General features: G+C 41.7%; 1 protein-coding gene across 1 annotated transcript in view; it reads right to left on the bottom strand.

The window, feature by feature from the left end:
- The window catches only part of LOC109311199 (collagen alpha-6(VI) chain-like), a 95,878-nt gene extending 76,146 nt beyond the window's left edge, over positions 1–19,732 (bottom strand). Inside the window, exons 1-3 of the mRNA XM_019536702.1 lie at positions 19,561–19,732; positions 4,739–4,824; positions 1,456–2,043 (exon numbers count right to left, since the gene is read on the bottom strand). Of these exons, the coding sequence (XP_019392247.1) occupies positions 1,456–2,043; positions 4,739–4,811 (661 nt within the window). The 5' untranslated portion in view covers positions 4,812–4,824; positions 19,561–19,732. The remainder of the gene's footprint in view (positions 1–1,455; positions 2,044–4,738; positions 4,825–19,560) is intronic.
- Between the last annotated feature and the right edge of the window lie 404 nt (positions 19,733–20,136).

Here is a 20,136-nt window from a genome sequence, read left to right as displayed (position 1 = left end):
CCAATCAGTGGCAAGAGAGAGCGGATACATGGGGGGGAATTCCAAGATTAAAGGAGCTACTGCAACACAAGCTATGCCCACAATTTAAACCAGGCCCTACTTATGAGAACTTTTTTCCATTTAATGGCATTATTCCCCTAAGATGCTTACCTAAGCACTTCAGTCTCCAATATGTTCATCTTCACAACAGTCCAGTTAGTTAGGGAAGCAGCCATCATGCCCTCTCAACATGTGAAGAACTGAGGCACTGAGGCCTCTGGCAGACAGTTTAAACATTAGTTTAAACCTGGAAATCGGACCATAGGAATTGTAGCCTGGATCCCAACAATCACACATCCTGCTATGCCAAATATTCAAGATTTTTAGCATCTGGGATAAAATTTCTCAGATTTCACTGTGCACCAGTGCCACACCCAATCCCAAATGTGGAGCTGAACAGTGCATCTTCAAAGGTCCCAATGCATGGGAAGCTCAGAATCTCAATCCCAGACTCCCATGCACTGACACTTTTAAAGCCCCACCATATGGTTGCATGGCTCTTCTTTCATATGGCTGACTTGGAGCAACAATTGTAAGTCCATTTCAAGAGTTAGTTAACCAGTTTAATGCTCTTGTGGAAAAGGAATGCATCTCTGCAATATCACCGTCAAATTAGTATAGGGGACAGTGATGTTTTGTGGTCCATAGTTTGATCAAGGTTGCCACAGTCACATTCTGCAGAACTCCTAATAAAGCTGCATGGCAAGGCTTTAATATGCTACACATTCAAGTTAAAGCATAATACAAACCAGCCACAAAGTCATCCTACATTGAATGTGCAACATCTCTGTGGCTGGTTTGCCATTTTATTACATGATAATTTGGTTGAGTGTGTGGCATGTTACAATTAACATGTAAATTGTGCCGTACATACAACACTTGCCAGGAACCTGAGACACTAAATATCTTCTTCAAGGTCATAGAGGAAGTCTGTGGCAGAGCCAAAGGGCAGTGCCTAACCATCTGGAAAAGTACAAGATTTTCCTCAAAAATCTTTATTTGACCAAAGAGAAAAAGTTTTCAGTGAGACCATTTACTGACAAGAACATGTTGCTAGAAAATTTTCAGCCAGCTCCAGTTTGATGAAATTTCCTATATTTTACAGTGGTTTTGAATTTGATTACACTTATAGTATTCTAAAATACAACTTATAGAAAGCACTTAAGGCTGAAATTGACTTTAAAACATACGGTTAATGCGTGTCTACTATAATGGAAATAATACAAGCTAAAGAAATGCTTTTTGGAATGGGCACCTAAATGAACATTAACTCATCTGGTTTCAGAAAAGTAACATACAGTAAAATTGGTGCAAGTCTGATTAAAATAAAATCAGGATATATTTTTCACCTTTTACTTGCATAAGTACATCAGAAAAATTTCTGAAATGCTACCACTGGAAAGATAATTTACTTACCTTGAATCTCGCTTTCAATTGCAAAGCACATTGTTTGCAAAAGGCTAGCGGAGAGATCTTGAAGTCCATCAAAACTATCAGTATGAAACAGAAACTTCTTGAAAGGCTTGCTGGAAATTTTCTTAAGCTCAGTAGGATCCTGGCCATTTATTCCAATCACATACAAAGAGATGCCTCTGACTTTCAGCTCCTTGGCTTGTGTTCTGACCTCATCATTAGATTCCCCAACAGAAACCAGTATGACCACCTGAGGAACATTTTCCTCAGCTCTGCTACCAGCAGCTCTAGTGAAATATTCTGTCCTAATGAAATCCAGAGCTGTTCCTGTGTACGTTCCTCCACTTCTATTAGGCAAATTCTTTATCTGTTCTAAAATATCACTTTTCAAAGAATATTGATTCAGCAAGAACACTTTGTATGGCTCATGGCTGTACTGTGCCAATCCAACTCTGACCTGATCGTTACCAACATCAAGGCTTGAAACCAAAGTGTAGAGGAAGTCCTTCATCTTCTGAAAGTTTTCCTGGCCAATTCTTGATGAAGTTTCCACTAAAAATACAATATCCGCCAAGGTGGCTTTTTTGCAAGCTACACAAGAAAAGTGATAAAAGGTTAGAATAGTTAAGTTGCTTTTCAGTGATTTCATAGCTATTTTCATACGCAAGGAAAATTTGACTTTCCTTCCTACAAACAATTTAAATGGTTATCAAGCTGATTAGTTTTGATGCAACCATGCCAGAACACTTTTCTGGATGTTTTTATACTATAAACAGAAACTTATAGGAATATGCTGTGGGAAGAGAGTGCATGTTAAAAGCTAGACAACAAAAGGAATAAGGAAGACAGTTGAAAATCTTGGTCTGGCCACATTTTATAGTTGTCAATACTTCATCCATGAATACAAATGTATTGGGTCCAAAGGTTTTTATGAAACCCAAATGGTTGCATAACCCTCCTACCAGTTGTTGAAGATGTTCTTTCCATATACAAGACCATCACACAGGGCTAAAGACCAAAAACAAAAAGCAAAGTGTTGGGAGTGCTGTAACATACCTAAGGGTAGATTAATTTGAGAGTCTTGCATTTATAAAAAAAAAAAAACCAAAAAAGAGTACAGGTTTCCCTCACTTGATGCTGTATATGCATTCCTGCAAAAGGCACATAACTTGAATTTGCATAAAGGGAACCCACTTTACAATGTAACAAATAGGGATACTTTCCAAGACTTTGACCATACTGACACCCAGACCCACTTCTACTACTTTTACAAGACAATTTTGGTACTCACCAACAGTAGACAGTAAACACAAGCACAGGGCGGTGGTGAATGTTACCATAACGGGGATGACAACTACAAAAATACATATCATAGACAACAAGCGAGAAGCACAGATTCACACAGGGAACTATATTTTAGTGTGCATCACTCCCACAATGCACCACACAAAGCAGCCAACTGTGGGCTTCCAACACACCCGTCACATAAGAGTGAATTTACCTCACATATAATGAATTTTTGGTATAAAAAGGGTCGTTGCATAAGAGCAAACATGCACATACCGAACCTGCATACAGCGAGGGAAACCTGTACTTGATTTGCACAGCATTGCTTTTTAATAGAACAACAAGTAAAGCTGGCAATGTTTTATTCCCCAAATATTTTGTCAACTGCTGTAATTGCAAATTTGTACAAAGCAAAATTGTTCCTTGGTTTTTGAAAGCAATGAACATCACCATAAATAAACCAAAAGCTATTGGACCATCATTTTTGGTAAAACATATATATTATATTACTGTATTTACTCAAATACAAGGTGACCCTGAATTTATAATGACCCCCTACTAATTAGCTTCTATATCTGGAAAATGTATAAATTTTTTTATAATTTTCCAGGTATAGAATTCAATTATAAGAGGGCTGTCAAATCCTACTCTGGCTCTGAGCTGCACATGACAGTAAGGGGAGAAAAGGGGAGAAGCAGGGCAGAAGCTGCAGAGGTTCAAGCAGAGTGGGAACAGGAAACTGCTGTTGGTCTGACGCAGTTAGCTGTCTACACCTGCCCACCCCCTCCACTTTATACAGAAAGCCCTGTTAAATTTGAAACACAAGAGACAAAAAAAACAGTCATTGAAATTACCATGGGTATCTACACAGAAATGATCATTTTAACTTATTGTGAACTGCTATAAGTTTCCACACAAGTACTCCATAAACACACTTTGGAGCAGTATTTTTATACCTACTTATGCATAGTACAAACTGTGCATGAAATTAGCCCAGAACCAAAAGGCTTGTGATAGGTCATATAGTTCAGTGGGCTGGGCTCTAGCAGAGTCAACAGCATTTCAAGCCATAGGGACCCCACAGCCCAGCACTGATCAGTATGTGTGCTCCCCAACAAAGGATGCAGGTGCCAGTTCCCCACTCAAGACTGGAGCCGGGTGTTCTTGTCACAAGTCCTAGGACCCTCCAAAAATATATATGCAGATGAGGTGCATGGCCACTTGGTCTGGCTCCACCCCAGTGGGTGGGGCTACATCAGTCGCATGCAATGGCCTGAGAGAGTGGGCAACAGAGCTCTCATTTACATATGTATCTGCCAAACATCACTAGATGTCTAAGGCTGGTGAAGAAACAGGAAAGAAAAGCACTGCTTAGCTGTGGGAATGAAGTGGAAGTCAACATATATTTGATGTAGTGGTTCATTATGAGTTGAAAAAGAATCAATGCTGAGGGGGACTGAGTGCAATGTGCCTTATATCTTATTCAAATGGGTTGTACTAACCTAGCCGTGTGGTGGGTTTCCATCAGTATGTTTGCCCAAGATAGGCCAGGTGTTGTATGCGCATGTTCAGTGTGGGCTGCATTCAATTATCTTCACAGATGGTTTCCATGACTGTACAGTATTGTTTCTGGCAGTGGTTTGTATTTAATGTGTTTTCCTGTAAACAAATGTAATATGAGGGGCTTTTCTCTCATGCTGATGGGGAAAAGGCCTCATCTCACATTTGGGTAAATAGGGTATGTTTTATATATATATAAGTGAAATATAAAAAAAATAAAGTGTGTGTGTGTGTGTATAAACATACTGTATCACACACACACACACACACACACACACACACACACGTCTGTAGTACTCCAAAAAATTAAATGGCACCAGCTCTTTCACAGATACTGAGTTAATAAGCAGCGCAGAGCCAAATCCTATTTTCCAGGAAGGGCAGAGGAAGGTTTATTATTGACCTCAGTGGAAACAGGAACAGATCTATAATGTATTACCAGTTGTCTGTGCATCAGTGGAACAGAAGGCAGCTGCAAAGAGAAGAATAAGAAGTAGTTTGCAGTTATCCATTCTGAGAGCTTCCCTAGGAAAAAAAAAAAAAAAACCATAAGAAACACAGAATATATCAAGATGCCTCAAGGAATTTTTAATCATGAGAAAGACAGCTTATAACTTCTTAATGAATTTAAGGACATAAGCTCTGCAGTCTATTTTCCCCATGCCTTGCTCTTTAAAAAGCTCCTACCCACCAAACAAACAACTACTTTCAAATGCAGATTGATCAATATTTGATTCAATAATAATAAACTAATTGGAACAAGAATGGGCAAATTCAAACATTTCTGTGTTGAAGAAAATTCAGGTACAAATCAGTGCTGGCTCAGAGTATCCCCATTCTTCTTTCTTTGTCATGTTTAAATTCTGATTGCTACAAACAGTTATTTAACTTCAGATTTTCCTCCTTCACTTTAGACTCTAAAATCTCCTTTGTAATCAATGCATTTAGCTGCCTTATTTGGTTAATTGTACTTGGTGGCTTGTGGTTTAAATGGATATTATAAAACAGGGTCAAGTTTAGAAGCGGGATATGCCAGTGGAGCGAACAACTGCTAATGGCACAGACTTTTCCCTTGATGTATATGCATAAATGCTGTAAGTGAAATATTTTGCAATGCAGTACTAGCAAATAACCCATCTCTCACAAAGAAATTACAGCCACATATTGAGTAAAGACACTGAAAATAAGTAGTTTGGAACAGGAAAAAAAAACAGTTTTTTAAAAACCTTTAGAGTTTATGCAGTGTAGTACATGAATAGTTAAAGAAACAAAAAAGAAATATTGAGCCACTATCCAAAAGGCTAATCTTGCAAAAGTAGATCGTTCTGAAATATTTCTTATGTTGATTTTTCTGTGAAGTCTCTGAAGAACAGCATCTTCCTCTGTCCTTGCTGACTGGTTCCAGCTGCCTGTTCTCCAATTCTACCCTTAAGGTCTGTCCTGGACCAAAACTGAGCAGTACAGCACAGATGGAATATGGAAGAAAGTATACCTGGTAAACACAAAATAAGAAGCCTGGGTTTTTCTTTAGAGTAATATGAGCAGAGGGGAGTTAGAGTGGCAGGTTTCATCAAGAAAAGAAGGTGAAATAAGGTGCAGAGGCTCTTAATTCTATGGCCTGTATTATACAAAACTATATGATACAGTGGTCTCATCTGGCCTCCACATTCTCATAAGTCTTTGACCTTTGTAGCATGATTGTCTGCTCCATCCAAGCCTGCCAAAGCTCTTCCTCCCACCAGACTTATGGGGCTGGGAGGATTCAGCATATCATGGAAGAGGGTGTCTATAGTAAAAGGTGAAGAACCTGGAATCTCCCATGCTTTGATCCCCTCCTGGCTTTGCAACTAGTTTAAATCCAATTTCTCATGGCTGCTAATGCTGCTTATATAGGCTTCCCAATAGCAGATGCCTCAAAATGAAATGAGATTTAGGAGGAAGGAGACCAACCATCCCTGCAAAATGCAAAAGAACAGGCAAAGATGGGAGACGAGTTTCCCACTAATACCTAAGCTCCTCAGGGTGGGTGCCATGGTCCCAGCTTCTCCACTCCACCATGCCCTTCCACCTCAAACAGAGTAGCAAGGAAGAAATTCCCCTAAGAACAGCATGAAAGTTTCTGAACTCTCTCTCTCTCTCTCTCCCCAGGGGTTTTCTGTAGAAGGACAGAATATGGCTCAAGCCTTTTCTGCAATCCTTGGTAAGAGGTAGCAGCATTTTATTGGGGTGTAGGTTGTAGCCGTGTTCACTATTCATCTCCCTTCTCTCTTCCCCCCACCCCTGCCTGTCCCTCACCCATTGACTCCTCCATCTACATTTCACTGACTACCTGTCTTGTATGCAGACCAGCCCAGGCTCTGGCTTCTTTACTTTTCATTCCATCCAGGAAGAGCACACACCAACTGCTGACATTTCCTTAGCCTGATGAAGGGTTTTTGAACCCGAAAGCTTGCTTAATAATTGTTTTCCCAACTATTTAAGTTGGTCTAATAAAAGATATCAGATTCACCCAAAGAACCTTGTTTGCAGCGTTTTGTTGTTATTTTCACATTGCGGTTTAACCGAATTTTTTTAAAAGATAAACCTTCCACTACAAACATATATTTGTCAAGACAAATCATAAAATGTCAGTATATCTACCACATGCACTAGACAAAAACTGAAGTACAAAACCCTAAAGAAAAAAAAATTCATTGATACTATAATACAATAGCAAATATATATATATAGTCTGCCAGCATCCTGGAGATATAATTTTCCTCTGCATTAATGTATGGCTGCGCCACTGAACATGTACAAGTGCACACTAGCTAGACTAGAAACCTGGGCAGACAGTCTGAGCTGAGCTGAATGCTCAAGCAATTAATCAGAGTACTGTGCCTTCTTTTCTGACAGATGCATCTCTTTACTGCTTATTAAAAATTGTATCATCATACCATAAACTCCAATATTCTTAACTTTTTGTCTACCTTAGGACCACCAAATTACCTTCAATTTCTTGCCACATCCCAACATCCTTTCTGGGTACAAAGAATTCCAGGATTAAGGTCACAGCAAGAAAGTGTAGGTGGCTTGTAGTTGAGAAGTGGTTTGTAGGTGAATGGCAAATGGATACAGAAGGACAGGAGCATAAGATAGTAAGGAAAGCCAAGTGCCATGGTCTTGTTGTTAGTAAGAAATATATGCAGTTAAGAGTTAAACAATTAGCTAACCAAGGAGATCTGGTTTGGGTCAAAGAAAGAAAGTGCACATGAGAGCACACATGAAAACAGAATCAATTCTACACTTTTGTCATGCAATTCAGAGTTTACTGCATGCTACACTTTGGTCAACCACTTGGTGAAAGAGAATTCTGCCCATAGTCTCCACACATGAGGTTGCAAGTCTGGGTACTAGTAAACCTATTCTGCTTCTTGTCCTGCTTAATATCTCATTCATAAGAAACCTTTACCATCTGCAAGCAAGCATTGGTCTCAGTGAGAAGGACAACCTAAAAGAAATAGCCATTTTCTTGAGTATTATAGGACCTAAAGCTATTAACGTTTTAAATAGCTTGCAACTGAAGTAGGATGAGAAGGCAAGCCATACACCTGTAGTAAGTAAATTTTAGGAATTATCCCAAATAAAGTGAAACTTTGGAGTTACACAGGCTTTACACGAGTATCCAAAAGATGGAAAACCCTTTGATGAATTTGAGTGACCTCAGGTTAATGAGTCAGACATGTAATTATGGCATTGTGGTGGGGGGAGGGAAGGTGTAGGCCCATGGGGAAAATTTTCTCTCTGGCATCTGGGGGAGGTCAGAGGGCTAAAGATAACCTGGTCATGGTGGGGGAGGGAAAAGCAGGGGTAGAAAAAGCGAGGCCCTGAGGCTGGGACAAGCAGCGGGGCTTTCCTCTGAATATGTACCCACATTTGGGTTAGATCAGGTGTGGATTAGCCATGGTTCACATCCTAGGTGAACTAAAGTTAGATCAGGCTTCTTAGGGCCATGTTGCATGGAACACTTTGCATGTGTGAAATGCTCTTAAAATGCCAGTGCCCATGTATTCAAACATGACTGTTCGCATATAGTATCATAGCAAAGCTTTGAGTGAACAGCACCTCCAGATCCTGTTATACAATATGAGTTAACATGGGACTTTTTCATGGAGATAATACAATCAACAGATGATTGTGGGTCCCAACCACAGAACTGCATGCAAGACTGGAACCAGCTCTGGCAGGACCTGAGGTAAGACCAAAAATCAGCTGATTGTTGACCCCAGCTACGGGACTCCATTGAAGTCTCAGATTGGCTCCTGGGCTGGGACCAAAAATCTCCTGTTCGTCATTCCCAGCTCCACAACAAGACTGGTGTGATATATGTGGCCTGAATCTTGATTGTAGCAAGTATGACAGTGGGACTACTCAAAACACATTCTAATTTTTAACTTATTATAATAATGCTTACTATGATCTCAGATAAAGCACATGCTAAGTGTCCCAAGTGGCAAGGCTTTTACTGTCAGTAAAGAGCTTCCATTATACAGAGTACCTTATGATAAGGTATCAATAAAACCTGTTTAACATGGAATTATGTCTTTGAAGATCAAGCCTAAAAATGTTTGACTAGGAGCTGGGGCATGAACTATGAGATTATCCATAACAGGCCAGCAAGCAAGCAAAACTTTCAGTCAAAGGACTTACAAATTGTAACCAAAAAAAGTGTTCAAAAAGATTTTCATTGCACATGATGCTTAAATTGCACAGCAGTTCTGTATAAAGCAAAACAGAAAAGAATGTCCATCTGGAGAATTGAGACCAGCAGAGTAGAAAGTATGGCATGACTCACAGATAAAGGCAGGAAACGATATATAAAGTTTTCACCATAATTGAACATATTGCTGTCAGTACGAAGTGTTCATTTGGTAGGCCAGCTGGTGAAGAGACAATTTTTGGCATGTAACAGTCAGAACTGCAATGATGGTGATGAATACAGTCTAGTTGACAAGTCAACACTATTTATAGTACACTTATTCAGCTACATTTCTTTAGAAAGATAAACAGTTTACTCCGATTATCCGTCTACAGCAGCTACCAAGGTTTGACATCGGTGGAATGAATGTGCAAAGCAGCCAAGTTTTTATATTGCCACAAAGCCTTCACCATGTGTTACATCCTTTGTAACCGACTCCAAGTCAATTGACTTTTATTTCTGTTCTGAGAAACCCCACAATAATTTTCCAGAGTCATAGGAATATTGAAGCCAGAACCAGGTACTGGCAAGGGTCTTGTGTACAGGCCAGACCCTTGGAGACATTTGGTCCGTCTTATTCTGCTTGCTGGCCTATTGGGCATCTGGGGGTTCCCCAGATAGAGAAGAATTGCTGTATGGTACACAGCTTGCGTAAGAGGTGTGTTGGCCTGGAAAGGATAGGACCAAAGAAACTTATATTCTACCACCTCATGATACCCAGAATGGTCTCAAAGATACTGCTAGATTGGTAGTAATGTGTGTTGCTCTACAAGCTGGTCTGTGTCATGCAGGGGACTGAATCAGCTCTTGGTTGACAATAGAATGGGAAAATAAAATGGTACGTTAAAGCAGACTTTTCTCCAACCTTATATACCACACCAAGAGCAACTCTGTCAGACCTATGGATGTGACCTCCTTATCTCTTAAAGGTTCTATATCTCTGATATGATACTGCAAGAAATACATGTAAAGCTGTGAAAAACTCAAATTTTCCTTTCATATACCTCTGACAGTTTAACCCAGAAGAATAACATATTCAAGAATATTGCCCGTAATTATTAACATCAGACAAGGAAACAGATGTAAAGTTACACAGAGGCTGTCAAACAGCAGCCATGAGCTGGCCTCTGTCTTGCAGCATTTGGAAGATTTCCCAAACTCCGTGGCATCCACCAGCATGCTTCTCACAAGGAACTAAGCGGAATCTGAGCAGAATCCAGTAACAGATAATGATAATATAAAAATCGTTCCCCTAAGGATTCAAACTGTTGCCCCATAGGACTGGCACTGCAGAGCACAAGAACCTTGGGCAGCTATTTACTATAAAACTTTAATCCAATGCATATTGGCTTTTTCATATTTCTAAAACAAAACATGACTCATGACCTTAATTCCCAGATACAGACGAAGAGCTAGCAAGGTTTTAATAGAGAACTATTGAGAAAAGTTGTTTTGTTTTTTAAAGTCACACACAAATCTAGTTTTATTTCAGCTCCATACCAATTCTGCCAAGAGCCTCAGAGGCACTTTGATACATTCCTGATTCCAAAAGCACCTAGCACCTTAGACTGTGATAACCTGCTATACATTCAGGTCTCACTGAACCTCTGTAGGGCATTCCTTAAGGAAAGATCTGATCTTTCAGTCTGTATGTTCTCACCATTGTGTTGCATTACAGCTGGCTTGGTTTTAACCTCTATTAGTTTTTTATTATGACAAAATAAGCCATGTGTGGTTTCAAGCACTACTTTATAGTATTTAAATTATGATTACCAAGTGGCTGTTGGAAAGACGACTCCATGATTGCCAGGGAGAAGATGAACTGAAAAAGACCTATTTCCTCTTTAAATTACAGGAATAATTTGATTATTTATATAAAGAAAGCATCCAAAAATCTATCACCTCTTTCCAGATGCAGAGTGAGACACTCCTGTCTCCAGAAAGAACTCAAAAATGAAAATGAATACTAAGGGAAGCTATGGATGTATTTTAATGGGGAATGCATTATTATAAACAAAACCAAAAAATAAAAGAAAATAAGCTTGAAATGTGGGACAGAGCTTCAGGCATTATATTGTGGGAATGCACCAGCAGCCTAGAGAGGGTCAGCCTTAAAGGAAAATTCCAGTATTTTCAAAAAACTGAAACAATTTTATCTGTATACTTAAACCTAAATGTTTTCATGGTATCCATTACAAGATTTACTTAGGGTTACTGCCCCCCTCGTTTCTGTGACAGTGCTCTTGCATGGTAGCTCCTCTGATGGAGGAAGAACAGCAAGCATCCTGAATCATTTGTTCCTACACAAAAGTCTTTGGCAAGTCAAGGAATATGCTAATCTGCTAAGCAAGTCAATAATGAGCCGTCAGCATTTTAAAAGAGCAATAGCAATATTTTCCATTATGGTCTGGGGAAAAAAAATCAAAATTCACACTAGTACCAAGTGTGTGTACTTCTGAGATTTGTATTATGAGGAATTTAATAATCTATTGGGAGGGGGTGCCTTCTGTGAAGAACACTGTCTCAGAACAGTTGCCAAAGTAACAGATATGATTAATTTTCATTGTGCTAAAAATGTTTATACTTTCACCCTGAAAATGAACAAACAAGTGCTTGGAGGTTTGCATGCATCTATCTTGATCTGTCTTTTTACTCTAATCTCTGTTCATTGCATTGAATGCTTGTTTCATTCCACTATTTGTCTGCAATAAACAGAGATTAAATTCTAACACAGAAAGCAATACATCTGGAACATGCACCGCATATTTATAAATGCGCAGACATTTTGCATGCTACCATACAAAAACAAAGGTTATTTCATGGTCCCAAAAGCTGTTCTTGGAGAGGGATATAACACACTGGGACATCTGGTCTGTTACCAGATTTGCCCCTCCCTTTGGGGTACACATTTATTAGATTTACGTTTCTGGGGTCACTGTAATTCTATGAATGTGCTGCTTGTGTCACTTGTGTTTCTATATAGAGTTATACCTCTCCCTTCTGAAAGTCCTCACCCCCAGCGGAGCTACCTTGCAGGCTTGAGTTTCAATGGGGCTGGGTTCCTCCAGCTACCAAATCAATCGAACTCATACAAGTTAACAGAGCACATCTGAGTCAGGCCAGGTTACTCTACATTTCTAGACATGCACCCCAACCTCAGCAGAGGAATACAGTACGTCTGACCCAGCTAGGTCAGTCAGCATGTACAGTGTTGCTACAGAACAGGTGAGGAAGTAGAAAAGAAGGAAGAGTACATGAGGATCAGAGAGAGTATAGCAACCAGCTTGACTATAAAAATTATTTTATTCCCAGGTATATGAAATTTATGATGATACTAGTAATAATAGCCATACAAGGAAACACAGTTACAATATTACACAGTTTCAATGAGGTATTTGGGGAACTCTAGCTCAAGGTTGATTAGCAAAAGTCAGGTTTAGAAAGCTGTGCCTAAAGAGAGCAAGAGCGAGAGATTAAGCCAATTCTAAGGTTTAGAAAGTCAGCTTGCTGAAGTTTGATTAGCAAGAGTCAGGTTTAGAAAGCTGTGCCTGGAGTAAGAAAGAGAGAAGGAGAGAGAGGGATTGAACCAAGACAGAGGTTTAGAAAGTGGGCTTAAACAAAAGGGGATAGAGAAAGCTGGTGTCTCACCACTCCAAGTTCCCAGGTGTTTGTTGACAGGCAGAGCCCCCAGCATAGGCATTGAAGCTATTCCAGGCAGAAAACGAGTGGAACTGTTGCAGCCTTTGGATGCAAACACCAGGACAAGCTTGCGTAGGGGGTTTTGTAGGGAAATAACAATGGCACACTAGCTTTGTTTATGGGTAAATGATGGCTCATATGCTGGATAATAGGAACTGATCACTCCTGGCTATGGGTGGCATTACTCTGAGGGAGCTCACAGTGCAGACAGACAGATTCAGTGTGTTGGGTACCAGTAAAGGAGCCATTGCTAGAATTGGTCTGATAAACACTGAGCGGGGTGTGTGCAGATATTGGCCGATTAGCATTTGGAGCAGGGATCCCCCATCATGCAGTGCTCCCCTGCTTCTCTGGTCCCAGAGTTCAGTGTGGTCCCTGCCTTGGGATCTCCGTTCTCCATTCTGAATGCTAAATGATGGGAAAGGTGCCTCCCTTTCCCATCTCTGATTTAAATGTGTCTTAATCCTGTCACCCTTATAGGAAAGGGTCTAGGTGCATCTCTCACTGCATCTTCATTGTCTTTTGCAAGTCTTTCTTCTGATCAGTTCTGGTTCAAAAGTTGGGGTGGGTGGGGAGGAAAGAGTCCTTTGTGAGTCAGACAGGCTGGGTACTGTGCCAGGGTTCCCCAGGAACACACAGCTGACAGGTAACAGCTCACTTGAAGGGAAAAATCATGTCAGAGAGAAGGGGTATCCTGAGAATTTTTCCTTTTCAGATTAAATAGCATTTAGTGCCAAGTCATTCTCAAAGGTAAAAGATTGCTCTTCTTTAGTAGCAGCCAGCATCCCAATGGGATGCTGGAAGTCAGGAAATAATCCCAACAGAATAGCTGAATTCTAAAATGGGATTCATGTCAGCCCCACCCAGCAGATCACTGGGGACAGAGCTGTCTGACAACCTTTTTCGATTCTCCCAAACAAAGAGAAAGCAAGAGGGGAAAAGTTCCTGGAGGAAAAATTGGCTTGCCTCAATACTGGAACATATTTAAAACACTGTGAAGAGCATATTATTTAAGTTCCTTCTGCTAAGCTTCAAATCATGGCAAACCAAACTGTTCCAAGGTGCAGTTCCAAGGCATAACTGGGAGTGGGGGAAGCAAGGCAAGTGGAACAGAGCTGCCCGACAGCCTGCTTGGATTTTCTCCAACAAGGAAAAAGTAAGGGCAAAAGAGTTCCTGGAGGATGTATTGGCTTGGCTCAGTACCAGAACAAATTTAAAACACTGTGGGTGCATCTACATAAGAGGTTTACTGTTGAGCAGACCAATTAGCTCTGCAGTAAACATCTCCCAATCTACACATGCAGGGCTATTAGGCTGAAGTAAACTAATTAACTCTGAAATGGGGTAGTACTTGTAAATACAAGCCCCAACCAGCCCCTCCACAGCCTGTTGAGCCAGATCAGAGCTGGTAGGCTGACTCCCAGGGCTCCCTACCAGCCAGGGCTGCTCCGACCCAGCCCCACACGCTTTGGTCCCAGGTAGAAGCAGCACCTGGAAGCAATGAACTCTGGCAAGATAAGCACTGGAGTTTATATCCTGTGAAGTGCATATTATCTATCTAAAGGAAAGAAACAATCCAGCTTCTTCTGTTATTGCTAAGCTTCAAATTACAGCAGACCAAAGTGTTCCAAGGTGCAACTCCAAAGCGTAACTGGGGGCAGGGGGAAGCAAGGTAAATGTAATGGTACCCCTCTGGGGAGTCTTTGCCATGGAAAGTGCAATCACATGCCCAGTAGTGTATCTGAGAGGGAAGGGGAGAGAATAGATCAGCCCCTAGGGAGCCTGTACCAAGGCTGCTACAGTCAGTGTGGTCAGTCTGTCTCAGCTGCAGCAGCCCACATCCACAGTGCTACAGAAAGAGCTGAGGTCTGTGAACAAGTGGAGCAAGTAAGACTCCCCTCCCCTCCTTCCCTCTCCCCTGTACCCAGTGTCTGGCATAATCCTGCTCCCACCTCTGCCACAGGCACGGAAAGAGCTTGCTATGCCAACGCCAAGGTAAGAAGTCCCACGTATTGTCAGAAACCCAGCTCTTCAAGTGCACAATTATTAGTGCAACAGTTAAGAACTAGTGCATTGGATAATTATGTATAAAAAGCACTAGGATGATTTATGCTAGGGCAGGAGTGGTGTATAGCTGGAGTGACAATGCTGAGATGCATCATATCTTTGACAGGCAGGAGCCTTGCTGGGCACTCTGGGGAAAACAGCTCCTTGTTCTGTGCATTTAATACAGGCTGCTAGTGTTCTTCTCACTGCAATGGTCCTGGCTGGTGGGATCAGGACTATTCCCACTTTTACATTACAAAGCCAGTGTAGCTCCAACATAAACACTGCACACATCCCTGCCTTCTACAGAACCCGCAAACTGTCCCAAAAGGTTGACTTAGGGCAGTGATTCTCAATCTTTTTAAACCCAAGACACCTCTCACTAGACTCCAGGCACCCCTTGGAAAATGTCAGCTCTTCATGTTTGCTTGATTTTTGACTACAGAAAAATTAGAGCAATTCTTCAGAAAAATAGAGCAATTCTTCTGTTGCAAAGTACTGAGAAAAACCTCAGCAAGTCAGAAAGTTTTTTAAACACTATGGATTCCTGTTTGAAATTTGTGAGTTTATCTTGTGAATCATATTTCTATACCTAACAATACTAACATTCATAGCACCCTTGAAAGGATCTGGAAGCACCCCAGGGTGTCACAGCACCCTGGTTGAGAACCACTGACTTAAGGTATGTTCACAGTGAGGGCATCTGTATGAGACCACTTACTGCAGTTGCCTAATTAGCTGTTCAGTAAAACATAACTGTCTACACTTACAGAGCTATTAAACTGTAGCCAAACCCCCAGGTTTTTCTTTTATATAGACTTAAAAATGTATTCCCTCCCCTTCCCCAACCATTTCTGACTTTCTCTCTGCCCTCTCTACCCCTTATAAGTGATTACAAGTAGTACTAGGTAAGCTAAGCTACATTCTTGTATACTATTATTATAACAAGCCTCTTTTATGTTGTAAATAGTTCCTATTATATGTGTATTGATTTTTACTGTTTTATATTGAATTTATATAATTTAGGCCTATGTCTGTAAAGTAATGTCAAGTTTCCATTTTGTCTGTCAAGCCTCCATCTCGTGTTCTCTCCCCGGGTGTAACCTATGTTGTAACTGTGACTCATGTCTAACCAGTCTCATGTAAACTGGTTCCGGAATGAATGAGGGTGCTTGAGGTACAATGGTAGCAGGCCTCTACTGAATGATCAACTCAACGACCGGATCATTGACTTGCATCGACTCACCCAAGAACCATGGACCTCACCTGAGGAACAGAACAGAAACCCAACATTTGGAAGACAAAGACCCTACAGAAGCCAGCAACCCCACCATTGTGTCCTACTAGACAATGAGGACACCTGGATCTGCACATAGGTATCTGAGCAGAACTGTCCTTGCCTGGACATGTCACTCCCATTGGAGACGCAGGTAGCCCTCCCCTAAAAAAGGGGTGGTAGTGTGCGATCTCTTTGGGACACCCCCTCCATCTGGACCAGCACTGCGTCACACCCACCTCTCTACCCAGAGGCCCTGCCGGCAACCCCCTCTGGACAACACCTTGCTGGAGCACACCCTGACTGGCCATCGAGGATCAGCTCACGGCCCAGGATAGGTAAATATCACCCACTTTTTTCCCCACCAAGCAAAGGCCTCTGACCTTCGTTTGGTCTCTCTCTCTGTGTCATCTTGGCTTCCTCTCTGCCACTTACAAAACCCTGGCTCTGCTCTCCTCTAAACCCCATCTTTCTCTCCTCTGCCTCCTCAGTACCTCCCAGACCTCCCTCCATTCCCCGGCTTTCCCATCTCTGGCCTGACCTTCCACTTTCTGTCCCAACCTTCTCTGTGACTCTGCTCTGTTCCTGGCTTTGTGTCTGCCCCAACACCTCCATTGCTTCTCCCTCCTAACTCTCGGCTCCCCCTTGGCATTCCCTGCAGCCTCCTGGCCCTGTCTCCCGCTCCTGATGCATGTGGTGCCCACAGATAGCAGCCTCCCAGCCCCATCTCCCACTTTTTCCTGGTGGGGCCGCCTCTCCCCAGCACCCGCACCTCCCTCCTAGTATCTGCAGCTCCTCCCAGCCACATCTCCCACTCCTGCCAGTTTTCCCAGCCCCAGCCACCTCTCCCCAGCATCTGCAGCTCCCCCTAGGCACTCCCTGCAGCCTCCCTGCCCAGTCTCCCACTCCTGCCACTTTTCCCAGCCCCAGACTTCCCTGGCCATTCCTGGCTTCCCCAGCTCCACCCACAGCCTCTCTGCAACCTCCCAACCCCTGGCTGGTTCCCCAATCTGGCCCCCAACACCTGCAACCTCCCTGACCTGGATTCCAGGTTACCTTGCTCCACTGGCTTCACTGCCAGGTTCTCCCATCTCAGCTCTGCTGCTTTTCCTTGCTGCAGCCCCAGCTTTCTCCATCGCCTCTGCCTGGAGCCTCAATTAACCTCAAGCCCCAGTGAAGCAGAGTAACCCCAACCCCAAGTGACCCAAAGTAACCCCAAAGGCACCTCAGCATCAAGTAACTCCAAGCACCAAGTTACCCCAGATGCCCCCAGTGCTCTCACACAGCCACAGAAGCGTGTGCAAGTGTGCATCACGCCATCCTGTCTAACAGTGTAACCAGAATCCCAAGTATTGATCTGGTGCATGTCAAGTCAACAAAACCAAAGTAAACTAATTAACTCTGCTGTAGGATAATACTGACCAATACAAGTAGTGTCCTACCGCAGTTACTTACTCTGCTGCAAATCAGGTGTAGATAGTGACCAGAGCTGGCTGGGGCATGAGGGTGCTATAATGCAGAGGCTGCCTGCTGGCTAGCCCCATGCTAAAACATGCCCCAGCCCTTCTGCAGCACACTGAGCAGGAACAGCTCCAGGCTAGGAGACTGACCACCCTCCCCACAAGCCCCCTGCCAACTGCAGCCACACCAGCCCTGCTCAATACGCTGCAGTCCCAGGTGCTTATATAACCACTATACCTGGGACCAATAAACTCTGGCACAAACTGCATCCAGTTTGTTTCATCCTAATTTCACATGTAGATGCACCCAGTGTAACCTGCCATGCAGCATAGGGAGACCAATTTACAGCTGGCTCAAGTACGACAAACAGTCCAGCCTAGTATAATTTACCTTGTTACCAAAACTAACTCAATTAAACTGGCACAGACTGCAGTGTAGACATACCCTAATTATTGTCTTCAGATAGACCCTGTAGGACTGCTTCCTGAAAACTTTCCTCCGCATGACCTCAATTATGGCCCCATTTCCTCAGCATAGCCCCTCACTCCCAACCCACAGCCCCTCATGTTGCGACCCCATTAGTTTGGGAATGGCTGCTGTAGAGCTTTAGCTCATTTTCCTGGTTAACATGGCCAAGGTTGTTTCTGCTCAGAAGAGCACTATTAGAAAACAAGCATCTGTCCAGCAATGTTAAATCATCTTTATTAGAAAGCTAACTAGAGTCAGTAGTTTATTGGTGTACATGAAAGACTGTGGACCACACAGGAATGTTTGTCTGGCTCTAAGTCTATAGCTGACCTTCTCATGAAGTTTTTAAAAGTTGGTTTATAAACAGCATAAAACAGTATAACTTTTACTGTGGGAAGTGTTTTATATAAAGGATAAATGTATATAAATTCTCTTGCAACTGGAATGCAAGATTGCCTAATACACAGGGTTCAAATTATGGGGGAGTTCTAATGGACTCAGCCTTCTCATAAAAGACAAGAGCCCCTCTTGTAAAATTTGAAAATCATAGACTGGGGGGGGAGGTTTGTCTGATTTCATTAGGGTATTGCGACAGGCAGCCCAGTTTTTTTTCAGATCCCCCAAAAGTGAAAGTATAATTTGAGCCCTGCTAATATACTACATCCTTGTTTATAATGCATGGGAAATAACCTGTTTTGTACATTAGAAACAATATGAGGAAGACATGAATACTCCTGGACCTCTTTGTAGAAATGTATACAATTCAAAGAAGAGATATGTGAATATTTGAGTTTATATTCGGTGATTAAGTGAAAAAAAATTAGTTCAGGTTGAAGTAAAAAGCAAAAAACAGCTTATCATTTGGAATCAACCCAAAACTGAATCCTAAATGAATTTCACCAGGTCCTTTCACAAGTCCTCTTTCAAATTAATCCTTTGATGTGTATTTAACAAGGTCCATAAGAAGCTATGGTGAAATACATTTGTTTTCTCCCACATTTAGGTGCTTCGTAGGTTTGATTGCACTAGTCAAATGATAAAAAACTTAAAAAGCGGCATAACAGTGCGTGCTCTACAATTGACTTTTCTCCCTTTAATATTCTTCACTGCTGCCAGACACTTTCCTATATACAGAATAAATCTCAGACAAAGAAAGAGATCAGTAGCATTTCTGAATTCTGTAAAATTGTATCTAAATGCATCACATCAAGGAATCCTTACTGTTATCATTTATTGCACTTTTTATTGAGGAATTAACTAACTTTACTTCCACCTGCTTCATCGTTTTATGCGTATGAAAAAGGAAATATATTTACTGCCAGAAACCAACACACAATCAAGTCTTATTGCAATCTTGTCTTTTTTTTCCCACACCATTACATAAAGTCATGTTTATGGAGTTACTACTACTTTCTCTACAGCTTAGAGCCAAGCTGCAGGCACAGAACCAGTCAGTCAACAACTCCCTGGCATTTCCCTGCAATTACTGTGAATATTTCCTGCCTCTAATTTGTATATGCAGAGTATGTTCATGCTTGTGCTTAACAAATATGATAAAATAGCTTTCACCTACCTAGTGAAGGACTTCAGTTTGGTCTCTTTAGCTTTCCCGTATCACCTTCATTCTTAGGAAGTACTTTGGAAGAATGCCAGCCCTAGAGTATAAGTGAAAAGCTTCAGTCCACATCTCCAGTCTTTTACATCAGTTCTCTTTTCTTTCCTCCTCCTAAAGCAAATTAAAAAGTATGGATTTCTGTACTGCAACTATCTTGCTTAAAAGTAAGAAAACCAGTAGAAGGCTCCTCCTTGCTATTCCCTCCTCCCCTCATTTTCAGTGATGCATTTTAATGCTAAAGATAACAATTCACAGACAAAGCTAATGAAAGTGATTTTCTAAGCATCAGCTCCTCATGTAGATAAGGACAACTTTGATCATGAGAAGTCTCCTTATCTGCATGGACAGATGATGCTTAAAAAATTGCTTTCGTTATTTTCACAGGAGCATCATCATTATTAAAGCATTAAAATAGGTCTTGCTGAGAAAGTGCTATCCTGCTGGAGATAAGGAAAGCACAGTTTTCTGATAAATGAATATACGCTAAATCAGGCATACAGGAATTGGGAAAAACAAGCAGAGGACAGATAACAA

The sequence above is a fragment of the Crocodylus porosus genome, unplaced genomic scaffold (genome assembly GCF_001723895.1).
Source record: "Crocodylus porosus isolate Cpor-Errol unplaced genomic scaffold, CroPor_comp1, whole genome shotgun sequence".
NCBI classification, from domain to species: domain Eukaryota; kingdom Metazoa; phylum Chordata; order Crocodylia; family Crocodylidae; genus Crocodylus; species Crocodylus porosus.
Note: the sequence above shows the minus strand (reverse complement) of the source record. Positions and strands in the feature narration are given on the sequence as shown.